This window comes from Pan troglodytes, chromosome 10 (assembly GCF_028858775.2).
Source record: "Pan troglodytes isolate AG18354 chromosome 10, NHGRI_mPanTro3-v2.0_pri, whole genome shotgun sequence".
NCBI classification, from domain to species: Eukaryota; Metazoa; Chordata; class Mammalia; order Primates; family Hominidae; genus Pan; species Pan troglodytes.
The window spans coordinates 83,786,622-83,811,690 of record NC_072408.2 but is presented as its reverse complement, the minus strand read 5'-3'; the positions used below and the strand labels follow the sequence as shown (position 1 = coordinate 83,811,690).

General features: G+C 40.6%; 1 protein-coding gene and 1 long non-coding RNA gene across 4 annotated transcripts in view; one reads left to right on the top strand and one right to left on the bottom strand.

Annotated features, from left to right (window-relative positions):
* E2F7 (E2F transcription factor 7) overlaps window positions 1-10,734 on the top strand; it is a 44,374-nt gene extending 33,640 nt beyond the window's left edge. For all 3 annotated transcript variants that reach the window (XM_001161983.7, XM_016923894.4, XM_063785939.1), the window contains 4 exons: window positions 1,638-2,139; window positions 3,842-4,097; window positions 6,001-6,425; window positions 7,796-10,734. In XM_001161983.7, coding sequence (XP_001161983.3) covers window positions 1,638-2,139; window positions 3,842-4,097; window positions 6,001-6,425; window positions 7,796-7,966 — 1,354 coding nt within the window. In that variant the 3' untranslated portion in view covers window positions 7,967-10,734. The remainder of the gene's footprint in view (window positions 1-1,637; window positions 2,140-3,841; window positions 4,098-6,000; window positions 6,426-7,795) is intronic.
* A 1,310-nt stretch (window positions 10,735-12,044) lies between these two features.
* LOC107967583 (uncharacterized) lies at window positions 12,045-21,119 on the bottom strand. The gene is made up of 4 exons (XR_010148091.1): window positions 21,015-21,119; window positions 18,554-18,720; window positions 15,459-15,808; window positions 12,045-12,308 (listed from the first exon to the last, which is right to left on the bottom strand). It is a non-coding gene; the product is annotated as an uncharacterized LOC107967583 (long non-coding RNA).
* Window positions 21,120-25,069: the final 3,950 nt, after the last annotated feature.

The window sequence follows — 25,069 nt, the reverse complement described above, 5'->3', positions numbered from 1 at the left end:
ATGGAGAAGTTGAAGGTGGATGGCTGGGTGGAGGGATGGTGGGTGATATACCCAGGGTGGGCATGTTCAGTTTCACAGAGCTGAGCAATACCCATTACTCAACCAGAGGCAGCTGATTGGAGAGATGACTCATCTCTGCGGCCCAGGGTACTGCATTTTATTCTCAGCAGCACAGTAGGCAGTGAGATGGTAGGCAAAACAGGTCTTCCATGATTCCATCAGAAAGACGGAAAGAAATCCTGGTCCTCTGTTTACTGTTTTTTTTCTTGTGTGTTTTTATTTTGTTTTGTTTTGTTTTGTTTTCTGCTTTTTGCTTTTTCTTTTTGGAGACAGAGTCTCACTCTGTTGCGCAGGCTGGGGTGCAGTGGCATGATCTCAGCTCACTGCAACCTCCGCCTCCCGGGTTCAAGCGATTCTTGTGCCTCAGCCTCCAGAGTAGCTGGGATTACAGGCGTGTGCCACCATGCCCAGCTAATTTTTGCATTTTTAGTAGACACGGGGTTTCGCCATGTTAGCCAGGCTGGTCTTGAACTCCTGACTTCAGGTTATCCACCTGTCTTAGCCTCCCAAAGTGCTGGGATTACAGGCGTGAGCCACCACGCCTGGCCCTCTGTTCCTACTATTTCTTAAAGGATCGTTCTTCTCTATTCCTAAAAATATACTAAGAACATAAACATGGTTTTAAATATTTGGAAATTTTTCCAAACAAAAGGCCCAAACATTGTTTATATCTTATTTATTTCGTTTTCTTATTTTAGAGACAGGGTCGCCCAGGCTGGAGTGCAGTGGCGTGATCGTAGCTCACTGCAGCCTCAAACTCCTGGGCTCGAGCAATCCTCCTAGGCCCCCCACAGGAGGCATGAGCCACCCTGCTGGCCTATAAACTTGTACATTTATGGGACTTAATTTTGATTGTGTGCTGCCTAAAATTTTGTTAATAACACCGAGCAGAATGGGACAAGAATGACAGAAAATAATAATTTAGAAGATAAGTTTGTTTCCTCACTGCCCACTTCATTTCTTTCATACTGGATTTGTGAAATGAGACAAATGAGATTAATCTTTTTTTAAATCAAAGTCCAGTCTCTGTTACTCTCCCAGCGTCTCTCACAGTCACTGAGAACATGGGTTTTGCCATCAAACAGATGTGGGCATGGGGCCCAGCTTCTCACTTCAGAGCTGGCTCACCCGAGGCAGGGTGATCAACCTCTGCGCTTCAGTCTTCCTCGCTAGTAAACTGGGGAAATGAGAGTAGCTATTATTATAATAATTGCATAAAATTGTTATACTATTAATGCTAATTATAATAGTATGTACATGCCTGGCAAGGGTGTAAGTGCTTGATAATTGATAACTATCAGATGTGGAAGAGATGAAGGAGGAATGAATGTCCACTCTCACCTGAGATTCCAATGGCTCTTCCCACTTCGGCTCTCCCACCCCATCCTAACCATTTATCCAGGCCATACCTGGGCGTCTAACTCTGGGATGAGCTAACACGTGCTCAGCAAGTGCGCTTTCGTATCTGCCTGAGGAGTATTATCTCATTCCTGATTTGGCATGGCTGTCTTTGGGAAAGTAAAGGGTCAGGAGTTGGTAGAATGTGCTAACTTCGTTACGTTTCTTTTTTATTATAGGGGAAAAGCCTTTGCCAGTAAGAGAGTGGTGCCTCCATCAAGCAGCTTGGACCCTGTTGCTCCTTTCCCTGTCCTCTCTGTTGACCCAGAATATTGTGTTAATCCTTTAGCCCACCCAGTATTTTCTGTTGCTCAGACGGACCTGCAGGCATTCTCCATGCAGAACGGTCTGAATGGACAAGTGGATGTCTCACTTGCTTCTGCAGCCTCTGCTGTGGAGAGCCTGAAGCCAGCACTCCTTGCTGGCCAGCCTCTAGTGTACGTGCCCTCTGCCTCACTGTTCATGCTGTATGGAAGTCTGCAGGAGGGACCAGCGTCAGGGTCAGGGTCAGAGAGGGATGACAGAAGCTCAGAAGCCCCAGCCACAGTAGAGCTGTCATCTGCACCCTCAGCTCAGAAGCGCCTCTGTGAGGAGAGGAAACCTCAGGAGGAGGATGAGCCAGCCACTAAAAGGCAAAGTAGGGAATATGAAGACGGCCCGCTGTCGCTCGTCATGCCCAAGGTAAGGGAGTGCAGGTGGATGTGTCTGGTAACATCCTGTTAGCCCTGAGCTTCTTCCTAATGAAGATACACTGATATTAATAAGCAATGGAGTCTGGAATATGGGGCTGTTTCATGTCACTTGCATAATTAATTAAGCACTGGAGTGGCTCTGCCAAAAATCTTGCCTTAAAATAGTGCATAAGAAAGGTGATTTTTATAAAACTCACACTTTCTATAAAATGCTAAAAAGTATAAAGAAGAAGAGTTACCCAGAATCCCACCACATAGAGGCATCACTGTTAACATGTTTATATATTTCCATCCAGTCTTTTTTACATCCTTTTTTTAAAATAAATTAGGATCACTGAAATAAACATCTTAATCCAGGATGCAGCTGAGTTCCAGAGGGAGGAATGTGGGTGCTGTCTGGCTATCAGATCTTATGCTTGGTCACTTCTCTTCACTGTTCAGTGATCCTGTTTCCCTAGCTTCAAAATGAAAAGAACAAAAGTATGAGCTGTCCACATCTCCTGCTTAGTAGCCATTCAGAGGTTAATGAGATATGACCAGTAAATCCAGAAAGCAGGAGCACTGTCATTACAGTGGTTTGCAGTGGGTAGGCTGGGCACACTTCGTGGAAATCATTACAATAATTAAGAACCTTTCTCTATTTTTTTTCTCTTACCAGAATGAATTTTTCTCATTTTGTAGATAGCCTGGGGTTGCAGATCAGAAGTGAAAGACTGACTGGCATATGTCTTAGGTAACCAAGACATCTTGGGCCAGCCCACAGTTCTTATAAGACCCGAAAAGACTAGTATCAACACCCTTTATGTGTATTACTAGCTCGGAAATATATTTCACAGTCTAACCACCATGGCCAGTTTTCCATTGCTAAAATCTCTTGTCATTTCTCTACTTCAAAATCACAATACTATCAATGCACAGGACATGACCTTTTCAGTCCATTCCTACAAATACAGTGGAAACCTCTGACATACACAAATCAGTGTGGCACGCAGCTATATGCTACCTTTATGTGTTAGCAATATTAAGAAAGCTGTTATTAAGATTTACTAATCCCAGCCGGGCGTGGTGGCTCACGCCTGTAATCCCAGCACTTTGGAGGCCGAGGTGGGCGGATCACCGGGTCAGGAGATCGAGACCATCCTGGCTGAAACAGTGAAACCCTGTCTCTACTAAAAATACACACAAAACAAAATTAGCTGGGTGTGGTGGCGGGCGCCTCTAGTCCCAGCTACTCAGGAGGCTGAGGCAGGAGAATGGTGTGAACCCAGGAGGCAGAGCTTGCAGTGAGCCGAGATCGCGCCACTGCACTCCAGCCTGGGTGACAGAGCCAGACTCTGTCTCAAAAAAAAAAAGAGATTTACTAATCCCAGTACTTTGGGAGGCTGAGACGGGCGGATCACCTGAGGTCAGGAGTTCGAGACCAGCTTAGCCAACATGGTGAAACCCCATCTCTACTAAAAATACAAAAATTAGCCAGGCATGGGGGATGCCCCTGTAATCCCAGCTACTCGGGAGGCTGAGGCAGGAGAATCACTTGAACCTGGGAGGCGGAGGTTGCAGTGAGCTGGGATCGTGCCACTGCACTCCAGCTTGGGCAACAGAGTGAGACTCCATCTCAAAAAAAAAAAAGAGAGAGATTTACTACTGGAATTTTAACTTACTTTCTTGCTTCCTGGTTTGGTTGTGTTTAGAAACCCTCAGATTCCACAGACCTTGCCTCTCCCAAGACTATGGGTAACAGGGCATCTATACCCCTCAAAGACATTCATGTGAATGGCCAACTCCCTGCTGCAGAAGAGATTTCAGGACAGGCAACAGCAAACTGTTTTGTTTCTTCTGAGTGGGGAAATCCTTCAAGAAATACAGATGTTGAAAAGCCTTCAAAAGAAAATGAAAGCACCAAAGAGCCTTCTTTGCTACAATATCTTTGTGTGCAGTCTCCTGCAGGTAAGGGATGTCATCATGTCTTAGAGTCCCTTGCGGCAGTCAGATCAAGAATTGGATTTTTAAATTTTTGTCTGTGTCACCTGACCCAAAGTGGCTTATTGATGTGCCTGAGTCATTTTACTCTTAGCCCCTTTGTTTTCTCCATCTATAAATGAAGGGAGAAGCTGCTTCTACTTTCACCAACTTCGGGAGTAATGGGAAAATAATTGAGGCAGGTGATTCAAAAAAAATACGTTAAACATTATTTGGTGAAAAAGCACGGTAATTCAGCTGAATCTAGCATTGGTGTAGTATAATAGTGTGAACCTGTTGGCCATTGCATGCAGCTAGTGTTTTGAGGTCTTGAACATCTAGAGGTACTGAGTATATAGCATTGTGGCCAAGTGCCAGGTCTGGAGTAAGAGGGCTTGACATTTAAAACCACTTATTATCTGCGTGAACTTAAGTATTCTTCATCCTCATTGGTTAAACAGCAGTAATAATAGCACCTGCTTCATATGGGTGCTGTGAAAATTGAATTAAATTTAATAAGATAATACATCTAAAGCACTTAGAAGAATAGCACCTGGCACTTAGTAAGACTCAATAAATGCTGTTACTATTTTGTATTAAAGCCGAAATACAGATGCCAGATTTTAAAAATATGTACTTTGTACATAAAGCTGCTCTTGATGCAAAGATATCTAAATTGATTTTCCTCAATTCCTTGTTGGCTTAAGCCTAACCTGCTAGAACAGGTTAGGTTAGTATTTATGATTATTCACTTATCTAGAAAAAATTCTTTATTTCTTTAGTAAGTATCTTTTAGTGCTTTCTCTAAGCACTGAGTATTGGGGATACACAAATGAACAAAAATAGATTCAGCCCCTGCTGAATGAAAATTACAGCCCAGCACAGGGGTTTTTAACTTTTTCTGTGCCATGGACCTTTTGGCAGTCTGGTGAAGGCCATGGATTCCTCCTCAGAATGTTACGGATGCATAGAATTAAATACATGGGATTACAAAGGAAGCCAATTATATTGAATGCAACTAGAAAAATCATTTTTAAAATTACTGATAGTAATAAAAAGACCTGGCAGCAAGCCCAATAGTGTCAAAATTTCCAAGTTGTGATGAGCTTAACAGTATATTAAGAAATCTGTAATAGGTTTAATGTAATATGCACATATCTGTACTATTTCCTAATGACAAAGTCAAGGTACTGTTAAAATTGTTAAATTTGTTGCCTGTGATAATTGAGGGAAATAAAAATTTTCAGTTAGGAACTTATAAAGATATTTTGGCCAGGCACAGTGGCTCATGCCTGTAATCTCAGCACTTTGGGAGGCTGAGGTGGGAAGATCACTTGAGCCCAGGAGTTTGACACCAGCCGGGCAACATAGGAAGAACCTGTTTCTACAAAAAATAAAAAAAAAAATTAGCTGGGTGTGGTGGCATGCTTGTGGTCCCAGCTACTCTGCAGACTGAAATGGGACGACTGCTTGAGCCCAGGAGGGTGAGGCTACAGTAAGCCATGATCACACCACTGCACTCCAGCCTGGGTAACAGAGCAAGACTGGGTCTCAAAACAAAACAACAAAAAATAAGTAAATAAATAAAAATAAAGATGTAATCTTTCCCATCTAAGCTTTTTGCCTTCTCAGTTTGGATTCAGTGGAACTCATGTTAAAAACTTCACAGGCACCAACTAAATGATCACACAGATAAATGTGGGATTACAATCTTGGCCACAGCTGTGAAGGAGCAGGGTGTGGGCTGTTTGGCCTGGTCAGCTGGGGGAAGGTCTCATCATTCATTGATTTATTGTGGACTCCCGTTTGAAAGGGCCATGACAAATGTGAGCTTGAATGATATCCTCATGATGACATATATTGATTTTCGCCTGTTCTGCTTTTCTTTCAGGATTAAATGGTTTCAATGTACTTTTATCTGGCAGTCAAACCCCCCCTACTGTGGGCCCGTCCTCAGGTCAGCTGCCGTCTTTCAGTGTCCCTTGCATGGTCTTACCATCTCCATCTCTGGGCCCTTTTCCTGTTCTCTATTCTCCTGCAATGCCGGGCCCGGTTTCTTCTACTCTTGGTGCTCTCCCAAACACAGGACCTGTGAATTTCAGCTTGCCTGGCCTTGGATCAATAGCCCAGCTTCTCGTCGGCCCCACAGCTGTGGTTAATCCAAAGTCGTCCACACTCCCTTCTGCAGACCCTCAGCTTCAGAGTCAGCCCTCACTAAACCTGAGTCCAGTGATGTCAAGGTCACACAGTGTCGTCCAACAACCTGAGTCCCCCGTTTACGTGGGACATCCAGTCTCAGTAGTAAAATTACATCAGGTGAGGCCTGAAGTTTCCTGAAGACACTGTCACTCTGGGAAGGGGTATGCCTGTGTTTAGCTTTCATTTTAGCCACATGACTGCCGGACAGAGGCACTAGGTCAGGCTCCACCTGGCTTCCGTTGTAGACCTAGAGTTATCTGCTCCTTTTATAAAGCACTGAGACATGAGGTGAGAGATCCTGTGCTTTAAAGACAAAAATGTATGTTTTTAGTTGTCATTCTGTTTCTTACAATTAGAGGGACCTGTTTTAGGCACAGTTTGGGGGGATTTTTGAGGAATGCTAAATATTTTTATTATTTTGGTGATCTTCAAGCTTTTATTTCACTAGGTCAATAAAACAAGGTACCCTAAATTTTAATTATACAGCTATAAAAACAATCAAAGGAAACAGAAGTCTTGATAGTAACTCAGAGATTCTTAGCCTGTCAGTCGTTTCTTAAGATGTGATGTTTAGAGACTGTGTGTGTGTACAATGTCTGTATGTATATACATCTATAATACATAGATGTATATACATCTATACATATGCAGAAAACATACAAATATACATAAGATATGTTATCCATATAAGTTAATGAGTCTATATTTGTCCCCCAACCTCCATTTGTAGTTCAAGTATTCGTTGAATTCCTACTACACATTAGGTTGTTCACAGTGATTACTTACTCTCCCAGACAAAGAATTATGTTTAGCCAAAAATATTTTAGACAAGTTATTCAGAGGCTCAAAAGTTTGCGAGACATTGAAATGAACATGTTAGGTTTGAAACAAGTTGATTATAGCATAACATAGAATTTTCTATCACCATGTGCCAGGCACCGATCTAGGCAGTGAAGATAGAGCAGTGAACCAGTGAACAGGATAATGGTCCCTGCCATTTTATGGCACATTAAGGGAATAAATATTTAACATTTAATATTAGGGGATAAATATTAGCAAGTAAAGAGAAAGAGCCAACACACAAACCATGTTGGCCTCACATGCTCTAAAGTGCTTTACAATTATCTTATTTAATTCCTACAACCTTGTGAAGTCAGTACTTTTACCATCGCCGTTGGATGGAGGAAGAACTGAGGGACAGGTTGCTTAAGTAACTTGTCCACAGTGGCAGAGCCCAGTCCCTGGCTCCACATACCAAAGATACCTCTTTGGTAGACTGCCTTTCTGCACCCAAAACAACAAATATGAATTTAATTTTCAGTTGTGGTAAGCAGGGGAGACAAACGGGGTAAGTGTGATAAGAAAGCAAAGAAGAAGGAACACCTGCCTTGGGATCCTAACACACAGGTCAAGAAAGGGCTGCCTTTCTACTCAGAGATCAGAAACAATATGACTTCACTTCTGTTCTTACTTTTTTCTTTTTTCAGTCACCAGTTCCAGTGACCCCCAAGAGCATCCAACGCACACATCGTGAGACGTTTTTCAAGACACCCGGCAGCCTTGGAGACCCTGTCCTGAAGAGAAGAGAAAGGAACCAGTCACGAAACACCAGCTCGGCCCAGAGGAGACTAGAAATCCCCAGCGGCGGCGCTGACTAACCTGCCGCTTTGCCAGGTCGGGGTGGGATCAAACGCCCTGAGAGTCCCGGATGTCCACGGCGGGATGCAAACCATCCGTCCTGAGCACGGGTCCTTCCTCTCTCTTTCATCCACACTTCTGTTAACTTCCCACCACCATCAATCATCTGATTTCCTGAAAGTAATTAATTGTGCATTTAATACCAGTTAGAGTTCCGACTCTGCATGGTGTCACAGTGAAAGCGCCGACTGACTTATGGTTTTGATTCAAGAATCGTCTTATTGCTGGAAGTAGATCTGAATAGGCTACCGGAGCCTTGTTTTTCTAAAGGGGGGCGCTGTCTAGCACTTAACTAGGGTAAGCATTCTTAACATGTATTTCCACTTGCCCTGAGTAAATCTGTGGTGAGAGAAGCTTCCTTTCTGCAGTTTAAAAAAGCTACTGCTTCCTTAGGCTTCATCAGGAAGCCACCTTCAGTTGTGAATCCTATGGTATTATTTATTTTGTTCCTGAAATGGGATTTAGTGCAAAAAGTTTACAACTACAGTCTTTAACACATTTTTTTCAGGGTATGACGACTTGAATGTTTATACTTTTATTCTATAATTTGCCCTGCACTTATTTTACAACCTAGTAATAATGTGGATAAATGTATCTACATGACACATGTCAAGACCAAAATAACTGTGAATGACACACCTTGCTGTAAATGAACTGTGCTAACCCTGACTGTGGGCTTGAGAACAAAGATGAACTCTAGAACTCTAGCAGCCTAACTGCTGCTTCTCAAATAACTGTGTGAACAGTGAGATATTACTGTTTGTTTCTAAAAATCCTCCTGTGCCCAGTTTCCTTCACTACATGCCCTGCATTTTTTATTTAAATGTTTAGCTGTAGCGCCATCAGATATGGATGCCTTCTAACAATTGCTGTTTGTAAAAATAAATCAGGATGGTAGAAAGTGATTATATGGAAAATTGGAACCTGGATGAGACCTTTTCGTTGAATTCTGAAGAGTAATGATGTGAAAATTGATACAGGGCAAGAGATGATTCTTTTGTTTTTCTTCTACTTCATGTCCGGAAGAGTAAGAGGGAAAATGGACATATGTTTCATATCCAAGGGTATTCAAACTGTAGTTAGTTGGTACCTCTGAAAAATGAGAATGGTGAGCGCACGGGTTGGTTGTTCTAGCATGAATACAATTCTGGAAACTGTTATGCAATTTCCCTTTTTTAACCCACATTACTTTAGGGGTGCATTAAGTCGCCAAACTATACTAGTTCTTTGTATTCCTAGACTTGCTGATATTTACCTCTCTCGTCTCTTCAGAGTAAATGGTTCCCTTCTTTCCTTCCTACTTTCCTTCATTCTCTCTTCCTTCCCTCCTTCCTACTTCTTTTCTTCCTTCCTCTTCCTCTCTTAAAACTATCTTAGATGTAGAATCCTGGTGTAGGGTTTTATTTTATTTTTATTTTTTGACCCAATAAAATGTTATATGAAAGAATGAAAATATTAATTTAAGAGACTCTGGGAGTCTGAATAAAGTAGCTTTATATTAACTACAGGATAATATTAGCCTTATTACCCCCACAAGATTTTTTAAAACTTGAGGTAGGTAGCTACATTAAATAAATTTGCTACTTATATAAAAATTTTTATCAACACTAAACTTTTAAAGTTTACAAGATTTTTTTTTTCTTTTTCACAGTCTTCTATAGAGTTAGGTTAAAAATGTGGTTCTAACCATCAACAATTGCATGGTTAAATGACCCTGAACTAAAACCGATGGGTTCCCTATCAAAACGAATAAAAATATACCTTTTTCAGGTTTCAATCTGTGCAGGGTATATGCATGTTAATTCTACCATGCTTAAGAACTTCCACAAAATATTTCATGGAGAGGTCTGCATTTAGACGGAAACAGAAATTGCTTTTCCCCTCACTGTTCCTGAATGCTCTATACTTGTTTTAACATTTTTGCTATCTTTTTTTATTATTCTGATCATGATATGACCATTTAACCTCAGAATTCATAATTCCTGAGGGGTGTTAAGAAGCAGTCCCATTGGTGAGGATATTATGACTTGGTGACCATTCTTAGGAGTAGAAAACCAAGGACAATTGCTTCTGTATTCAGTATCCACTTCTTAATGTGGCTTTATATGTAAAAAATAATAATGCAGTGGTTGTTTCTGTCAGGAAAATAAATCTTACAGAACAACTGGTGGAATTGAAGCTGCTGCGCTAGACTTGGATATTTTGGGTAGTGAAGAAGCAATGGCAATCTTGAGTCTATTATTGTATAATTTAGTAAAAGAAAAAAATAATCGTTGGTGGTCCTACTAAGAGAATGCAGCTTTTTTGAGTTGTCACAGAGGCTGTGTGTGCCCTACACTGACCAGGGTTTGTAAAACCCTTTCATTCTGGTACAAGAGTCGGGGGTATAACTTTTATACTTGAATCTACCTACCAAGTTTACATTTCTCAATTCCTTTTTGTAAGGTGCTATTTCTGTATTTAAATAACTTTCTTTTAACGTAAAGCTGCTTTCTGCTTATCATATTGCACTGCTAGTTGTATGTAGGTATTAATTTTATTGCTGCTTACTGCTTTTGTTTTCTTATTATTTAGCTCTGCTCTTTTTCCTAATGGCTATATTATCTATAGCTATTTACTTGTAACTGTACTACATGTAAACTGATTTTTTGTTCTGATTTTTTTTCTAATATTTTTAGGAAAATATTAAGCTTTATAAAATAGCAATAAAAAATAATTCATTTAAGAAGAGATGGTGGTTGTATTTTTTGGTAGGCTTTTTTCGCATACTGTTTTGAGTAAAACCATTAACAGCTACAACATAGCCAACCAGGCCCTCATAAACACAAGTCAGATCTTTTTGCTGAGATCACCCCGTGGTTGCTAAATGCTGAATCTTAGTGCATCAGAATTACATGGGAGCTTGCAGGGGTTGAGGTACTGTGTAACTGAGCTTCCGATTTCTACTAAGTCCCAATCTCTGTAGGTTTGGAGCTTCCAGATGATTCTGATGTTTATCCAATCTAGGAATCACAGGTAAATGCAGACCACCCCTCAACTTCTTGTAGCATCCATTAAGTCAAATGCTTCTCATTGTAGCTAATGCCCACCTTTCATTGAGAGCCAATTTCTATTGTTAGCCTTACTTTTAAATTGACCTGCAAGAAGACTTAATCTGATGTCCCCCTAGCTCTTTATATCTCCAGAGTGATCTATGTTGCACTGTTGTCGGACTCCCCTGCTAAATTCTGAGGTGACACTTGGAGATGTTTGAGCTGATTCACGTGGAGAATTCTTCGAAGGCCTCATCTTGGGAGCATTTGCCCGAACTGTGATGCAAGCAATACATATTCTTCCAGCTGCAGCTCTCTCTCTGCTGCTGGTTCTCCTGCCGCCCATTCCACACAGATCCTTGCGCAGGATTTTGAATGGTCCTAGTCTGGCCCTGATGTGGTTAATTGAATCATGGGGGTGGTTTCCCCCATACTGTACTCATGGTAGAGAATACGTTTCATAAAATCTGATGGTTTTATAAGAGGAAACCCCTTTCGCTTGGCTCTCATTCCCTCTCTGGCTGCTGCCATGTGAGATATGCCTTTCGCCTTCCGCCATGATTGTGAGGCCTCCCCAGCCACGTGGAGCTGTGAGTCCATTAAACCTCTTTTTTCTTTGTAAATTACCCATTCTCAGGTTCATCTTTATCAGCAGCGTGAGAAGGGACTAATACAGGCCCTATCTCCCATCAACCACATCCAGTGCTCTTTGCCTTGATTCTAGGAGAGAAAACCCAGCCAAGCACACAGGCTTCTCCCTCCACTGCCAAAGCTGCTGGCCCACTCATCTCCCTTAGGTCCCCCAGGTGAGTCAGACACCAGAGCATACCTCTCACTGCACGAAAGAGGTGTGAGAGAAGCATCACCCTGAACACCTCCCCTTATTGGCTCATAAGTGGCAGAAGTGAAGAATTACAGCATAACTTCAAAGAGATCCTCACTAAATCCATTTCTTTTTCCATCCCTTCAACCCTTTCACAGACTTGTAGGTGAACGCATTCAATACCTGGTTCACTAGTTTTGTAAAACTTCCTCCATCAATTCTGCAGAGTCCAACACCTTTGGAATGCAGCATTTCCTGTGACTAGGTGCTGTAGCCAAACTTGCCATTCAGTCTCCTGTTACAATAGTTACAAGCTGCCATTGTCCAGGATTTGCAGTTGTGGCACTCCATATTTCACACTTATCAGAGTAACTTTTGATAGCTATCAACTTGTTTTTAGTGTGAAAATCAGTTTAATTCGATGTCCTTTTCTACTCGAAAATGCTTCTGAAATTAATAAATCATACCCAAAGCTAAGATTATTTTCTTATTTTCATACTCTTACATCAAAATCCTTTTTTTGTAACTAACCCACTGGTAGTCTCCAATTTGACTGTCTTTTCTATTAATATAGAAACATCCAGTCTTGCCCCAACTGTGCTCTGAAGAACTCAGTATTCTTAATATTAAGATATTAACTCAATATTCTTAATAGTAAGAATCAAAAGTGGATAATACTGGTAAAAGAGTTATTTTTTTCACTGTAAGATTAGAGACATAAGCTTATAAGAGGAAATATACATACAATGTGTTTGTTTAAACTGGTTTGATTATGAGACCATTTTTTCTTAGACTGTCTTACAAGCAGCAGAAGATACGCCAAGAAGCAAAGAATCCCATTTAAAAACCCTGAAATTACTTACTCTTCACTGAAAAGAAAAACAGTACTAGCTTCTTAAGGGCAGAGCCCCTAGGTGGTTTATATCTGTATTCACCATACCCACCACAAAATGTGTACTCAATAAAAAACTAGGGGGAAGAATATGGGATGGATTAGTTAGCACAAACATTGTTTTTAAAAAACCTTACAGGGCTCTTTCATTGCACGGTTCCATGTACATAGCTTGTTTGTTTTCCTTGTTTTTGTTGGTTTGTTTTACTTTAGAATGGCCTCCACAGCATCACCAATGTTCATAAAATTAATCATGATAATTCTGCATTTAAACTTTTTTTTTTTGAGCTGGAGTCTTGCTCTGTTACCCAGGTGGGAGCGCAATGGCACAATCTCAGCTCACTGCAGCCACCGCCTCCTGGGTTCAAGCAATTCTCCTGCCTCAGCCTCCTGAGTAGCTGGGACTACAGGTGCGCGCCACCACATCAGGCTAATTTTTGTATTTGTTTTTTTTTTTTTTTTTTTTGAGACGGAGTCTCGCTCTTTCGCCCAGGCCGGACTGCAGTGGCACTATCTTGGCTCACTGCAAGCTCCGCCTCCCAGGTTCACGCCATTCTCCTGCCTCAGCCTCCCGAGTAGCTGGGACTACAGGCGCCCGCCACTGCACCCGGCTAATTTTTTGTATTTTTAGTAGAGACGGGGTTTCACAGTGTTAGCCAGGATGGTCTCGATCTCCTGATCTCGTGATCTGCCTGCCTTAGTAGAGACGGGGTTTCACCGTGTTGGTCAGGCTGGTCTCAAACTCCTCACCTCATGATCTGCCTGCCTCGGCCTCCTAAAGTGCTGAGATTACAGGCATGAGCCACTGTGCCTGGCCTCTGCATTTAAACTTTAGTGGCATGCCATGCAGTGTTTTCCTCTTAGGCATGCCTTTCCAGTTCCTACAGAGTCTACCCTGGCTCTCAACTTGCCTGCCAGCTATGCAAGATATTGCCTATTGACCCTCAGCATTGATTTTCACTCCTTTTCTAAGTTTTTTTAATCACAGGGGCAACAAGGCAGGCAACTACATTTCCCACATTCCCTTGCTACAAATGATTTTGTTAGTAAAATAGACTTAAGCAAGATTTGGTAGATAGAAAGGAAGCTGAGGCTTCCTTACAGTAGAAGCACTTCATGCACAAATTGCAGCAGGCTCAGTTTTTGCAGCAGCCATACTTTATTCTACTGTCTAGTCCAGGACTGTGTATCAGCTGTGACACTGGTAGTGGTTTTACACTGTTCCCAGCCATCGTGCAGCAGCAGCATTCTCCCCATCCTCTGAGTAGCAGCCACGGTGGCATGATCCAAAAACATTTCACAGCAGCCCCTTAATTTCCACTTTCCCTCCCTTCCTACAATTGTGTAAGCACCTAATTCCCTGTATTAAAACCTTCCTGTTAGAAATACCTAGAGTGTTTTCTAATTTCTACACAGAACCCTGCAGTGCTATCTCCCACGTCTGCTCCCTTCTTCTCCCCACTCCTCTGCCCATCCTGTCACTCTACTCTTGGTGGTCACATTCTTCATATTATTTTATTCATCCATGCCTTAGTGCCAGCCATTCCCTTTTTCTAACATACCCTGACATCCCCATTTCTCTTCCTCTGTCAGGCTACCTCATATACATCTTCCCAAACCCATTTCAAATGCCCATCCCTCAGGAAGAAGTTGTTTTCCTCACCCCATTGTGAGATCCTTCAAGTCAGGAATTAAGTTTTTCTCATCTAGGGCCCAGCATTGGGCTTAGTATATGAACAAATAGTCAACCAGGCTGAAAAGGATACATAATAGTGCACCTTGACTTATTAGAGTAGCTGTAGTTTAATATGCAATGGCAACATGAAAATAGTGAGTACAATAAACAGAAGCTTCTCACCAAAATCAAACATTTTATGCATAGCTCTATTGCACCATAGTCATGCTAATTATTTATTTACTCAATAAACATTCATGGTTCCTATGCAAACAGAAGTAGCCTTGGTGGGAGGGCATTCTACCCTCTTTTTTTTCTCTTTAATAACGGTAGAGAACTCTAGAAACTTAATGCCCAATGGAACTTTAAAAATTGTCTTATTTGTGCACCTATTTTACAAGGAGGAAATCGAAACAAGGAAATTAAGTAACTTGCCCTGCATTAAACAGTAATTTAACCACAAAGCTGAGACTAGAGCACAAAACTCCAAATTTCCCAGTCCTGCACCCTCACTCCTATGCTATGCCACTTACCAAGCTAAGACAAATTGTTTTAACAAAATGTAATAGGTGTAGTCCATACAAACCCATCAAATAGGTGATCCATACAATTCTCAAATTGTATGCATTTTACAGACCACACACTTGTATGTGCAGGAAGTTGTAATTTTATTATGCAGACAATCCTCTCTTTACATAGTAATGCAAGACCATAAAAACAGTCATGCATACTGAAAGTGTGCAAAGCAATCTTCACATTTGAACTGGTCTTGAAAGATGCCTATTAGATTGCTGGGTGGGAGGCATTTTAAGCCAAGTGATTGCTGCAAAAGCATGCATGCATAATTGTTCTGTGACTTCTTAAATTTTTATCAAGATATTAAAAATTCTCTTACTGTTGGCTATAGAGAAATGAAAAGATTAAAACTAATATTTATTTAGTATATAATTTATAGTATTAGAGAGATTGAGAATTAAAGTGTTTTGTTTCTTTGTAAAAACTTATCAAGAGCAGCTTGAAGAACTCTTACCTTCTCATCAACATATAACTTATGATAAGTACTGAACATCTTTTTTATGCCTTGGTGAGTTGTCATGTTCCTTTCTAAGTTTGGATCAGCTTCCAACATTTTATCTTTTACACTTTTGATTGCAGAAAATATCTCCAAGAGTTCATTTAATGGATAGTTTTTACAGACATCTCTTCCTCTGGGGCACCTTCACGGTTTTCATCACAGCCACATTCCTCACAGGTTGATACATTCACCCTAAGTTTCCGTAACTGCATATCTACAGTTTCTCATATGGTACTTCACTTTCATCTTTACTGGCCAATTCTCTCTTCTGATTATTCATTTTATTAAATGCCATGTGTCTATCGCTAGGAAACAAACAGGCAACATTACTCCATGCTTTGCTGTCTACATGAAGAGAGACTTTGTGCATCAACAACAGACTTTGAAATAAATGACGGCCGGGCACAGTGGCTCACGGCTGTAATCCCAGCACTTTGGGAGGCCGAGGCGGGTGGATCACGAGGTCAGGAGATCGAGACCATCCTGGCTAACACGGTGAAACCCCATCTCTACTAAAAATACAAAAAATTAGCCGGGCGTGGTGGCAGGCGCCTGTAGTCCCAGCTACTCTGGAGGCTGAGGCAGGAGAATGGCGTGAACCCAGGAGGCGGAGCTTGCAGTGAGCCAAGATCGAGCCACTGAACTCCAGCCTGGGTGACAGAGCGAGACTCCGTCTCAAAAAAAAAAAAAAAAAAAAAAAAAGAAGAAAGAAATGACATGATTGCTTGTTGGTCATGATGGGCATCTGTTATTTATGTAGAGAGTGTACCATACTAACTAAAATCTGAATCATATTATTAGAAGATTGATATTATTTAACCCATGACAACTGACATACATGCATATTAGAACCAGGCAAAGCAAGGGCTGCCTATATATATATATATATATATATATATATATATATATTTCTGGGATTGAAATTAATTTCTATTTTAAGCCCTCATTCTACCTTCTGGCAGAAATTAGTCTCATTCAGTTCAGCCTCCACTCTACACACAACTCCCTGAAACTCTCTAGAGGCAGTTGAAGTACTTCTAGTGGCAAGTATTTGAAAACATAATTCAAACAGGCTTAACAATAAGGGGCCTTGTTGGCTTACATCACTAAAAGCACAGAGGTAGGACAAGGACTCCAGCTCGTTTTCGCTCCAGTTCATTTGGTTCTGCTTTGCTCCATATGTCAGTTTAATCCACAGGCTGCAGCCTTCTCTTCAAAGGAAGAGAAGAAAACAACTTATCAAAGTTCTTCCAGAGGGGTAAGAACTTTCTCAGAGTTCCCCAGTAAGTCTCTCCTCAATTCTTATTGGTCCAAACTGGGTTCTGTACCCGTTTCTACACCAGTTAGGTCCAGATAGGATTATCTTTATTCCATGTAGACCTACCCTGGAACTGAAGCACACGGGCTCCTGGAAGCTGGGGGAGGAGGGGGGTAACACTTGACCAAAAATCAGGTTCTGTTAGAATGGAAAAGGCATAAAACAGATGCTAGCTAGCAACAGCAATTTCACTACAGCCCTGAACCCGCTTCCTACAGTCACACATCAAGCCATGAGCAAGGGCAGACTGGTTCTCAGTCCTTACCTGTTCAAATTGTCATCAGCTAAGATGTACATTTTCCCTTCTGCTCTTTGGCCCCAGTTGTCCCTTTTGATGTCACGGCAACTTCCTTGGGCGCCAAATCCACTCACTGGAATACCTGGCCGGGCCTTGCTCGGCCCCCCTCATTGGAAGGCAAGGCCACTCTAGGTCAGCTGGCTCTCAGTTCAATGTTACCACCGCACTCACAGCCCCTACGAAAGCTTTCTACTGCCTTACTCACCGCCCAGGGCCCGGGAGAGGCTCATGAGGCTGTCTTGGCTTCTTTCTGCCAAGAAAATCGTCTAGGGTGAGACTAAGCCACAGTTTCATTTCCTGTGAAGTCTGCCCCCTTGGAGCCACCATTTCTAAAGCTGCAACTTGAAAAGCAATTAGCTTTTTAAACCCTACAAGGCCACTCTGTGAAGCCTTTCAATTATGTTGTTGGCATAAATCTTAGAGAAACTCTTGTACACAGAGAGACAGGTATAACAGTGTTTATTGTGCCATTGTTTGTAACAATCAAAAGATATAAACAAACTGAAGTTCCAACAACAGGGATAAATAAACTGTGATCTCTTTCCATAATGTACTACTACTAAATAGTTTAACTGAAATAGCTAGATCTATATGTAACAACATGGATATGTCTAAAATATATACTGCTGAGTGGAAAAAGCTGTAAATATAGCAAATGTTAACAGTTGGTAATTTTGGGATATAAATTCTCATGTCTTTTTTGTATTGATCTCTGTACTTTTCTGTATGATGGAATAAGTTGTAAAATTAAAATGAATACAGTTGACCCTTAAACAATGAAGGGGTGGGGACTGTGACCTGCATGTAGTCGAAAATCTAAATATAACTTTTGACTTCCCCAAAACTTAACTACTAATAGTCTACTGTTGACCAGAGGCCTTACCAATAACATAAACAGTTGATTAACACATATTCTGCATGTTGTATGCATTATATACTGTATTCCTATAATAAAGTAAGCTAGAGAAAAGAAAATGTCATTAAGAAAACTATGAAGAAGAAAAAATGTATTTACTATTCATTAAATGAAACTGGATCATCATAAAGATCTTCATCCTCATCATCTTCACATTGAGTAGGCTGAGGAAGAGGAAGGAGAAGGGTTGGTCTTGCTGTCTCAGGGGTGGCAAAGGCAGAAGAAGTGGAGAAGGTGGAAGGGGAGGCAGGAGAAGCAGTCTTGCTGCGTGTAACTGTTTTGAAAAAAAGTCCCGTATAAGTGGACCCACACAGTTCAAACCCATGTTGTTCGAGGGTCAACTGTATTTTTAACAATTTTAGAAAATGATAACCATCTGTTTACTATGGTTATCAACAGTTCCTAGATTTTGGATTTTTGTGACAAGTTATTACATTGGCTTGAAGACCTGTGATCTCTTCCTGGAGGAAGTGTGTACATCCTTACCATGTTGAACTCAAGAGAGGCCATGAACTTACTTTTTCTAAAGAAACTAGATGGAAATGATGTGTGTTCTCCTGGAACAGAAGTTTTGAAAGACTGCTCATGGTTTACAAGATCTTGTTTCTCTCTCTGCCAAGAAACCAGATGCTCCAAATGGGCTGCTCTGTTACTGTCTTGGGCAAGAAGCAGAGCTGTAGCCAATCTGCAATGAACAAGGACTTGTTTTCAAGTTGTTGAGTTTTGGGGTTGTTTGCTACCTCGACCTAATTTAGGCTATCCTGACTGGCATAATTTAATAATAATAATAAGTGAGGGGACCAACACAGCATGGCCAACATGGGATTTTAGAAAGTCAGAGCTTTCAAAATCATTGCTAACATTTTCCAACACCATCTTTTGTTGTTGGTTTGGCTTTTTTCGGGGTTTTTTGAGTGCAGAAGTTATTCTAGCAAAATAATAGTGACTTAAACTCAGTGAATCCAACACTGAAACCTTAACTATGCCCCCTCGACCCCTACCATGGCAGCTCATTTTGGCATCAGCCTTATGAAAAGCTTCCTTATAGAGAAGTTTTGGGATAAACCAGTGATTTCAGCATCAGTGTGGAAAGACTTTTCAAAGGATAGATCTATACAGATAATTTTAAGGGGATTAATTTATTTATATCTTCAAATTCCATCTGGGTGCATCTCTAAAATATATTTGCCTAGGTAATCTCTGGTCAACTGTTAAGCTAGTTCTCTGTTCCCACTGCCCCTTTCTCTAAATTTTCCCTCTCATTGCAAAAGAAGAGCCACCTCCCATGCAATTGAAAGTTACAAACGTTCCCTGTCTGGGGTATAGAAACCTCTAGAACATCCATCACAGGGATGATTTGAAATATTATTGTCTGTGCTGAAAGAGTAAATGATTCTGATGACTGGGCACCAAATCCTGCTGCAGGTCCTGTAGTTTCCGATTCCTTGGCTGTCAACAACCTTGAAGCAAAACCTAATCAAGGTGTCTACTGGTCATTAAAAAAAGAAAATTATTTAAAGTATAAGTCGGCTGGGCACAGTGGCTCTCGCTTACAATCCCAGCACTTTGGGAGGCAGATCACCTGAGGTCAGGAGTTCGAGACCAGCCTGGCCAAAATGGCGAAATCTCATCTCTACTAAAAATACAAAAATTAGCCGGGCTTGGTGGTGGGCACCTGTAATCCCAGATATTCAAGAGGCTGAGGCAGGAGAATTGCTTGAACCCGGGAGGTGGAGGTGCAGTGAGCTGAGATCACGCCACTGCACTCCAGCCTGGGCGACAGAGCGAGACTCTGTCTCAAAAATAAAATAAATGTTTTTAAAAAGTATACATCATTTAGGGCAAATAACTTGGAAATTGTTCTAAAAATTCAGTTAATGCTGCCTAATAAAATTTCTTCCATACTTATTTCTGTGACTGAAGTTTCTTGAGGCTTACAACTAGAGAAAAATGATAAATATGAATAGTATCGATGCTGACCCTTGTCTCATTCTAGCAATAATGAATATTCATCATGGATATGTAAACTAATTTTTTAAAGCCTCATATATCTCAAGTATTAATTACTTTTTAATGTTTAATAATTATTTTAAATATTATTTTAAATAAATTTAAATAAAGTAAATAAAATTATTTTCAATAAATATTTTAACATTTGTGTTTCAATCAGTTGTATACTTAAAAATGTAGATAACTAAAGCCTTGTGGTCAACAGAAAAAATTATAACTTAAACTTTAATTCATATTTATTTTTGTTACAGAGAAATATATATAGTGTTTTATATATACATAATATTAAATATAGCATTATATATTAAAACATAAATGTGTGTAAAACAGAATTTAAGTCTATCGGGGAAATGGAATTCAAATATAAGACCAAGGAGGAAAAGGAATTCTGTGAAAATTACTGTTTTAAAAAAGCTTTTTTGTGTAATTTAAAAATAGCTGATGGTGAATATCAAATCCCACTGGTATTTAAATTCCCTTCTATACATTTAAAGGAGAAATATAGCAATTTTATTTTGAAATGTCAATATTCATGAACCATAAGAGATTATATTATTTACAACCATTTAAACTTATAATTAAAATGTTTACATATCAACTTAAAAATGTGCCATAAGTTTTCAAAATTATTTCAGGGGCACGTGAGCAAAACCATCGGAAGGTCTCAGAGATAGAGCTTCTTATTCCCATCTCTCAGCTCCCGCTAGGCTCCCCGCATTGTCCACACGGTGGCAGTAGTGTCTGTGCAGCCTGACGGATTTCCAAAGCTAGAAGACTTCTAAACCATTTCTATATTTCATTTGCAATCAACGTGTTAAATAAACAGTTTACATTTCCCTTGCATTAGAGCAATAAATGTCCACTGTGACTTACCACTGCTGAATTTCAAAATATTTCATTAAAATTTCCAGTCATGTAACAAATAAATAGCTATAAATACCAGAGCTACATAAATCACTTTTCACCCACCTGGGAATGAGCCGGACGTTAAATCCATTTTTACACTCCTCCCTGCTTCTCTCTTCCCCACTGTTCACACACTGTCTGCCCACCCCTTAGCTTCAGTTGCTAAGCAACTGAAAGAGCTTTGTTGTTCTTGAACACTAACCATTAACTGCCCTCATTTTCTCTAATGAGAACATGCCTGCAGCCCAAATTACCTCCTTTTCCTGAAGAACAGACCAAGATGCTTATAACTTATGCTAATCATAAGGCAAATCCCATCCCAATAGAGAAATGCAAGAAAAGGAAATCCAGAATGCTTGAGCAACTCTGAACATAGTACACAAACACTGTACTCATAAGGGCCAATTTTGCCTTATTTAAAAGATTATGATTTTATTGAGCACCTATTATATGCTAGGCACTATGCGAGTGCTTAACATGCATTATTTATTTTAATACTCAACCCCACTTTTTGAAGGTTTTTCTGCCTCAGAATGGGACAACTTTTTAAGATTGAGTTGGACAAAAGGTAAATTGTTGTTTTAAGGAAGGGGAAATGGGAATGGAAACTGGCTTGCCAGTTAGTCTTAGGAAAATCTGGTTTTCTATCTTTTTTTTTTTTTTTTTTTTTTTTTTTTTTGAGACGGAGTCTACCTCTGTCGCCCAGGCTGGAGTGCAGTGGTACGATCTCGGCTCACTGCAAGCTCCGCCTCCCGGGTTCACGCCATTCTCCTGCCTCAGACTCCAGAGTAGCTGGGACTACAGGCGCCCGCCACCACACCCGGCTAATTTTTTGTATTTTTAGTAGAGACGGGGTTTCACCGTGTTAGCCAGGATGGTCTCAATCTCCTGACCTCGTGATACGCCTGCCTCAGCCTCCCAAAGTGCTGGGATCACGGGCGTGAGCCACCGCACCCAGCCAGTTTTCTATCTTAATTTTTACTTTAATTATCTGGATTGGAAAGCTCAGGCCCTTAGAAGTTAAATGACTTGCCTAGATTCTGTCAGAACCTAACGCCATTGTGGCACGTTGCCTCTTGCTCATATTGGACACAGAATGATGTGGGAATTACTATCTTTCAACATCTTTGCCCAACATGTAGAAATATGATGAAAATTTCTACATTAAAATTCTGGTAGTCTCTTGATGCATGAAAGAAATGTTTGTGGTATGAGGGGAGTTGTGACCCCAGTTTGAATCTTGCTTTGCCACTTGTATAACCTGAGAAAGTCCCCATCTCATTTGGGGCCTCAGTTTTTCCTCTGTAAAAATAAAGGTAAGTACTATCTACCTCATAGGAATGATTTGAAGATTAATGTTGTATATTAATTGGAGTATGTTAAACTCCTGTAACAAATGGACCGCAAAGTGCATAATGGTTCAAACACTATGCAGGTTTTCTTCTCGCTCACCTTGCAGGGCAAGGCAGGCATACCTCATCAGCAGCATGCCTCTGCTTCAGGGGAACAGGTTGATGGCAGTTCTGCGGTCATCAACACAGGACTTTCAAGATCACCTAGGCATCATTTTCACCCAGGGAAGCTGGAAGCAGGGAAAAGGGGAAGGAGCCTATTTGAGAGGCTTTTGGAAGTCAGACCAGGAGATGGGACACGACTTCCACTCACATTCCATCAGCTGGTACTCAGGCACAGAGACACAGCCATCTGCAAGAAGCTGAGAGATATAACCTGCCCAAGTGCCCAGAAGAAAGGAACCCAGAATTTGGAGAATACCTAGCGATCTCTGCCAAGGGTCATGTTTCTGTAATCATTTCTTACTATGCACAGAATAAGAGTTGAGTTAGTGTTAGCTTCTTCCCTTCTCTCATTCCTTTCTCACTTTTTCTCTTGCTATCATCCATTCTACTATATAAATAATATTTCTCATGTCAGATATTACCATTGATCACAGAATAAAAACTCTTCAAATGATATCAGAACAGCAAAACAGAGATGAGATGATTTTTATAAAAAACAACCTCTTGCCAAGAAGGGATTTAGGCCTACTTATATTTGTTATTTTAATTATGATCATAATTACCTCTTTTCTAAGACATCATTGGCTACAGAATACTTGACTTGCTAAACTACAAAGTAAAGAAATATTCAAAACAATACTGGATTCTCCATGTTTTATTTTGTAAATATTCTAGAATGTCATAAGTTCAAGTGTTTGAGGGGCCTCTCAAGATCAATTTATCAAATTTTCCCTGTTTAGAGGTAAGAAAAAAATAAGTGTAAATGGAGGTGACACCCCTAAAATCACAATGCTAGTCAGTGGCAGGGCTGAGGCTCTTAACTTTTGGTCAAGATTATGAGGAAAATGTATCTAAAGCCCTTATCAGGGCTCCAGAGATGGTGATAACTATTGAAGAGGCACATGTAAAGTGCTTTGCAAATCTAGGGCAGCTTAACAGAAGCATGGACATAGCTGATTTCCTCAGTAGGCTGATGCAAAAATACCAGTTTTATCTAGAAACAATCTCATTTTTGGTTGAAGTCATTTATCAAATTAGCTACACAATTTTAAAGCAAGAAAAACAAGAGAGTTCACATTTGACAGGGAAATAAAGTGAGAATTGATGAAAGTCCAGATCAGGGTGGGAGAAGAGACTGGGGAAGCAAACCTAAGGGGAACAGGAGATATTTGCGTGGGATGAGACAAGATGGTGGCGGTGGTGGTGGATGGAGCTTCAGCAGCCAAGAGCCAGCATAAAGGCTCTGAATAGCTAAGAAGGAGAGTCTTTTTCACCCTATTTATTAAACACCAGAGTTCATATGGCAAAAAAAAAATTAGAAGACAGGTAGATAAATGTCATCATGCCATTTTAAAGACAAACAAATTCATGCATAGAGAGCAAAATGATTTGCCAAATAAAAAAGCAGAGCTGAGACTTGACCCTGGGTCCTTGACCCCAAATCCACCAATCTTTCCACTAACATATACTATTTAAAAAACTGAAAAGTGACTTACCAAAGACAAACTCTATTCACGTCATGATTTCACAGTTACAGACCATGATAGATTGATCATAAATATGGCTCCTATTCTCTACCCACCCCGTTTATCCATGCTCATTGCAATGTGACTTGCAGTTCTTCCTATCAGCTGGTAGAGTCTATTTCCTCACCTCTTAAACCTGGCTGGCTTTGTGACTTGCTCTGGCTAACAGAATGTAGCAGAAATGATGACATCAATTTGAAGCCAGACCACAAGAGAACTCATGTGCTTCAGTTTTCTCATCTTTGGATTTCTGCCTCAACCCTGAGAAACTGTCTGGGCTAAGCCAACTGGAAGATGAGAGAGAGACTACTTAGAGTGGAGTAAATTCATGCCAGGAGCAACCTTCCTCAACCAGATAACAGAAAACACATGAACAAGCCCAGCTAAATTAGTAAAGCACAGCCCTTAAAACAACAACTCTTGGCCGGGCGCAGTGGCTCACGCCTGTAATCCCAGCACTTTGGGAGGCCGAGGCGGGCGGATCATGAGGTCAGGAGTTCCAGAGCAGCCTGGCCAATAAGGCGAAACCCCATCTCTACTAAAAATACAAAAATTAGCCGGGCATGATGGCAGGCGCCTGTAATCCCAACCCTGGGCGACAAGAGCGAAACTCCATCTCAAAGAACAAACAAAAACTCTTTATTATTATTCCCTAGTCTACTGGGCGGGTCTGTTTATCTTAGAGTTCTACCAACTGTCTATTCCCAATAGACTAGTGAATAATAATAAAGAGTTGTTGTTTTAAGCCACTACATTTTGGGGTAGTTTGTTATTCAGCAACTGCTAACTGATACAAGGGAAACCTGGCATTCAGAGCCAGATTGAGCATCAGGCTAGCTCAACAAATCCACAAAGATTCACCCAAGTATCGCAGGAACATATATGTGTGTGAGAGAGGGAGACGAAATATATACCAACTACCTCTACTTTCCACAGCTATCTTTTGTAACTAGCAAAATGTACATTGCTCCTGCTTCTGGGAAAGTAGAAATTATTACTACATAAAAAACAAAAATTACTCCTTTTAGTCACAACCACACCACCGTTAAATAAACATTTAATAAATACCTAAAAA